This window comes from Halyomorpha halys, unplaced genomic scaffold, assembly GCF_000696795.3.
Source record: "Halyomorpha halys isolate HHAL.00 unplaced genomic scaffold, Hhal_1.1 Scaffold165.1, whole genome shotgun sequence".
NCBI lineage: Eukaryota > Metazoa > Arthropoda > Insecta > Hemiptera > Pentatomidae > Halyomorpha > Halyomorpha halys.
This window is the reverse complement of record NW_027111427.1, coordinates 290,708-296,496: the sequence shown is the minus strand read 5'-3', so window position 1 is coordinate 296,496 and position 5,789 is coordinate 290,708. Positions and strand designations below refer to the sequence as shown.

The window sequence follows — 5,789 nt, the reverse complement described above, 5'->3', positions numbered from 1 at the left end:
CAAAATGAAAATTAATTTGAAATGAAACTCTTTGGAAATTTAAAAATTAATAGTTGATATCAGTCCCTAGCATAGACCTACACATGTTTTGAGCTTGTCGTGTGGAATATTTCTTCGTTTATGAATAAACTCTATAAAATATATTCCCCAGCAATGGATAGTGCGCTAAGGAATTATTTATCGAAAACGAGACGCCCTTGCTCAACGTCAACCCCACTCAATGTCTGTTCCAGGATTGATGAAGCTGAGAGAGTTGACCAGACCCTCGGCGATCGAGGTACACCTGAGGCAAGCAGAGCCGTCCACTTACCGTTCCGTCCTCGGTGAGGTGAAGGGCAAGGAGATCCGGAACCTCCTCGTAGACACCAGACCTGAGAACATCCCTGTCTTCCTCAAATGGGTAAAATATTTACGATATAATAATTATACCAATAATAAGTCTACAATTATTTCAAAATAAATGTTCGAAAATTCGTGTTAGTTGACTATGATAGCCACCACGAAAAAAGGCGTGTCTGAGAAATAACCTCTAATTCCATGCTAAAAACAAATTCATGCTTTTTTTTCTTTTTCTCTCAATTATTATTAAATATTACTTTCAGGTTATCCAGCTCCAAATGAACGATTACAAATACCACTATTTATTCACGTCATTTGTAAGTATCGCTTTATTTTTTCATTAATCTAAAAAAAACACCCTTCTTGATCAGTAATTTGAAACAAATCTCCATTTTTAAGGACATAGAGACATTCGATCTTGAAGACTTCAAGTATCACTTTGTAAATATGACCGCCTTTCGCCTCGTCGATGTCGAAGACCTTGGAGTACGAGAGATACTCAGAGACATGAATAAGTTTCAGCCTTATGCTCGGTCCTACAACAAGACCAAGTCCATCGAAGTGGGTGCATACTTATATATATTTATATTTATATATTTCCTTCTTATATGTCATATATAGATGTGTTTAATGTTTTAAAATATACTCGTGGTATATGTTAAGGCTGAACCAGCACTCATGTACGACTCAGTCGTGGTGTTCGCGATAGGACTCCAGACTTTGGAACAATCTCACCCGCTCTCTCTGGCTAATGTTTCTTGTGCCTCCGAATTGCCCTGGGACGGGGGCCTTTCTCTGATAAATTATATCAATGCCGTGAGTACTAATATTACTATTCTAATTAATATTTACAGTATCTGGTGAAATTATCCAAAGATTATATGAAGAATAATATTTTGAATTGATTGTGGTTCAAAGAGGGAACTGCAGAAATTTCCAGAACTTTAATATGCTCAAATCTAATCTGTAAATCTATCGTGTTTTTCTATTTTTAAACATTAGAAAAAAAAATTAACTTTAAAAATAATTAGCTTTTCTTATCGAATGGTGCGTTCCAAACGACGAAATATATTGTCATGCCCGACTAAAAAAAAAAAATTAAAATTAAACTTTCAGCATCAGATAAAAAAAAATCTTATAATTTATATTAATATATAACTGCTATTTCATGAATAATATTTTTTTCTTTATTAAATCAAAAAGAAATGGAAAATATTACTTAAATCTTTACTATTTTTTCTAAGGCATAAAATGTCATGAAATGAGAATTTCATAAAAAAATTTTAATGCAGGTCTTTGACTGATGTTTTTATTATATTAATCTTTGAATGTTGGAGTTTAAGTTAGTCATTTCACGCAGCAAAGAAAAGCACTTATTTATTTATTTTTTATGACTCCCTTTTTGTTAATTTGGACATACAGAGAGGTTATCTACAAGGCACCACCCTATTCTAACGAATGTAGGGGGTCTCATTTCGTGGGACCGCCACAGAAATAAAAGTCGACCACCATGGCCGGATTCAAACCATTCGAAGATATGCAAATATATTTCGTCTCTTAGTATAGAGAGGTATAATATTAGTAATAATACCAGAGTTCTAGGGATTGGCGTACGTTGGTGTTAATAAGCTAACAACTTTCACACTATTGTGTTTCTTTTACAATGAATCATACTGCAGATGAATGGAGGTTTGCCACAGAAAGAGTTACTTTTTTATCAAAATGTGTTCTCTAATAAATAAGTATAATAATTTTATTCTCAATCAAAACTCGCCATAAAATAATATAAGACTCAACGTTACCACTACTAGGTTATTTAACATAAAAATAAAGTTACTCTCTCAAAAGAAGTTTTATTCACAAACTCATAATTAAACCACTTCCAAGAGATTATATGTATAAATATATCCTTTAATTTTAATTTAATTTTATTTATTATTGTTATCCTTTTTTTTCATTGCTATGTAGTTTTCCATTCTTTTTATTATTATTTTTTTTCATATTTTCTAATTTCTTTTTTTTAATAAATGAAATAATAGACATTGATTACCGAAGTGTTCTTTGCATTAACACCTAAACTAACCAGCCAATAACAAAAAAAAAAATACTTTGAATAATTTTGAAATATTTCTATTATTCATCCGTACGTATTTTATCGCGAGGTTCTCCTATATCGCTCAAGCTTTCGAAATGAAAAAATACCCGCTCAAAGGCACGGGACGAAGAGCAATCATCCGGGCACAGAGAATGATCCCAGAGCTTTGCATAATTCTTTTAAACCACCACGAGCCGCAGTATATTTCATACTCTCTCTGCAACCAAGTTTCATTGCGTTTCTCTTTCACTCATTATCTATTATTAAGCTAGTCGGTTAGGTGTTTATTAATGTTGAGTTTTAAAAAGTGTCTCTATATTTTGTAAATAAACTATGTTATTCGGTTTTTTACTTTCACTTATATATGGTATATATAGTAAACGGAAATGTGATAGTACAAAATTTCAAATCGAGTTTTCCACGGTAACTTGAGGTCCCCTAAGTTCAAATAATCAAGTTTCGCAAAAAGGTTCTCTTCGCTTGGTTTTCCTCTTTTCCATGCTAGTTCCTATTTCTAGCGCTCTCTTCTACTCTCAACCTCTTAAGGAAAGCTGTGGAGAATTCCTTCACTACTTCTCAATGTTGCTCTGAGCGCAGCATATATCACTATGTTTTTTTGGTGTGATTCCTCCTCTACACAATATCTCCAATTTGCTTCTTTCTTTTTGTAAATCATATACAAGTAAGTGCTCCTTCCTTTGTTTTTTCGATAGCCGCATTCTGCGGTCCAATTTTTTTTTTTTTTAATATTTATTTATTGCTATTTACAACTGTACATTATAATACATTTAGTAAATCTGATCTAAGTTAAATTGGAGTGTTACAGGCGTGCAGAGAAACTACCCATTGGTAGCACTCTAATGACATTTTACATTAGCTGGTCTCGTTGCCATCTTCTTTTCAGTCGCCTCGGAGGATTGTCAGGAATGGATGAGGATGCAAGATTATAAACTAGGGGGTTTGAGTGGTTAGAGAGTTCATAATGGAAGGAGTGATATCTGGTTCGGGCTAGATCGGTTACATAGGGAACATAAAGGTCTTTATGTATGATTTTATTTGTGACAAAGTAAGGAGCATTGAAGATTTTACGAAGAATTTTGGATTGTAAGGATTGGATATGAGAGGAATTCGAAGGTTTAGTGGAGCCCCAAAGCTCAACTCCGTATGTCCAGATGTGCCTTATTATTGTCATGTAGATCTGTCTTTTGTAATGAGTTGGAAATTTAGACCTTTTGTCTAGTAAGTGCTTTAATAGTCGAAATCTGCGTGCAGTTTCCTGTCTTTTTAGTCTTGTGTGAGGATTCCAGGTTAGTCGTTTGTCAAGATGTAGTCCAAGGTAGCGGATCTGTTCTACAGGGGTAAGAGCCACATTATTAAAGTATACTGTAGGGCAGCCGGCAGGTTTACAACGAAGAGTAAATGTGATTTGTTGGGATTTATTTTAATCTTCCAATTTCGACACCATTCTTCGAGGGTTGTGATATAGGACTGGAGAGTTTGGGATGCAATCAAAGGGTGATTATTAACTGTGAGCACACATGTATCATCAGCATACGTGGTAAGGATAGTGTTAGGAGTTGTTGGGATGTCATCTGTATAGACGGTGTAGAGGATGGGACTGAGGATACTGCCTTGAGGAACTCCAGCGGATTGAAAATAGAGGGATGAATAGGAACCATTGTGGTTTACTTGGACTAATCCATTAGTAAGAAAGGAATGGATGATGAGAAAATATGTAGGAGGTAGGAATTTACGGAGTTTGTAAAGCAGTCCCGGGTGCCAGACTCGATCAAAAGCTTGCTCTATATCGAAAAAGACCCCCGCGCAGTACATTCCGCTCCAAATAACACCACAGGAGGACATTGATGGATAGTGGAGTGGGATGATCGGAATCCAAACTGGTGATCTGGGATTATATTATTGGAATCTAGGGTTATAGGCGTTTCAAAATAAGTTTTTCGAGGATTTTTCCCATGATCGGTAATAGAGAGATGGAACGGTAACATACAAAACTTAAATTACTTATTTAAAGTACGAGTTTAACAGGGATGTTTCAAATTTTATTTAAGATTGACCAACCGGAACGCTTACTATATAGAATCGATTTTATACTTATATTTCTTTCCGAAAACGGCACTTACGATTTTGGTCAAACTTACGCAAATTTACTCTTTCTTTTAGATTAATGTTCTTTTAGATTTTCTAGTGTTGGTAGTTTTAAAGATTATTAATAATAAAATTAATAATTAAAAACTTTCCTATTTCCATAATTACTATGTCAATAGTTGGATTATACTTCTAGTTATCTATATGTGAAACATATTTTCATCCTAAATAATAAAAGATACAGCTGTTGGAAAATATAAAAGAATGATTCCATCTCAAATTATGTGAAAGTTGTGTGATGCGCGTAACGCACCAGATTTTATATTTATAAATTAGTCCCAGAATTAAAACGAAATTAAAAAGTAATAGTTATATATCTATACATCTACTCTGTATGAATAAAAACGGAGTTGTTTAATATTAATGTTTTATCCATTCAACAAGAGGTCCCAGGACTACATTTCCTTTTCCTGGCATCCCGAACTGTATAAAAAGTACTCCAAGCCATTAGAAATAAAAGCAAAGTTGAATATCCTGCCAGCCATCTTAAGGAAGTCCCTAAAATAAATGTTTGCTTAAAACAGACAGAAAATAAGTACAACCGCTTGAGTTAGAAAGTTGCCTTATACTTATTCCTAAAATAGGTGTTTAACTTTGTAGGAAAACTTTTTAATTCATTATACATTATAATCATAATTACTGCTCTGTGATTGTTTAAGAAATGACTCGTTATAATTTTTATTATTATAACTTTGTGAAGAGGATGGTCGGGGGGTTAGGTCAGCAAATAAACAAAAAAATATTTCCTCATGTCGACGTTTCGACCTGAATTTCAGATCTTCAACAGGGCTAAAAAAACAAATAACAACCATCTTTCAGAGAAACATAAAAAAAAATAATAGAAATAAATAAACCAACAAATTGAGAAATATACGTAACAGTGAGTTGAAAAACATGTAATTGAATACTAACCAAGGAAGTAAATTAGTAACAATAAAAGATGAAATACAATATTATATACGTAAGAAGATGAAATATGAAAATGAAAAGGAAAAAATAACTTTATTCTGAGACATATGTCCCCTAAGAATAATTACATGGTTCATCTAGTGAGCTTTTTATCTGGCGAGCGTTTACAAATTTTCAGATAGTAGAATGAAATTACATTGGTATATTGGCTTTACTACTGTTTATAATGTTAATCAATACCTGCCTATTTATTTGATTACAAAGATGTGGAGGTTTGGTT

General features: G+C 33.3%; 1 protein-coding gene across 3 annotated transcripts in view; it reads left to right on the top strand.

Annotated features, from left to right (window-relative positions):
* Nucleotides 1–5,789, top strand: part of LOC106678872 (glutamate receptor ionotropic, kainate 2) — a 253,179-nt gene that overhangs the window by 209,915 nt on the left and 37,475 nt on the right. For all 3 annotated transcript variants that reach the window (XM_014417682.2, XM_067049424.1, XM_067049425.1), the window contains exons 5-8: nucleotides 234–400; nucleotides 603–656; nucleotides 739–900; nucleotides 1,003–1,155. In XM_014417682.2, the coding sequence (XP_014273168.1) occupies nucleotides 234–400; nucleotides 603–656; nucleotides 739–900; nucleotides 1,003–1,155 (536 nt within the window). The remainder of the gene's footprint in view (nucleotides 1–233; nucleotides 401–602; nucleotides 657–738; nucleotides 901–1,002; nucleotides 1,156–5,789) is intronic.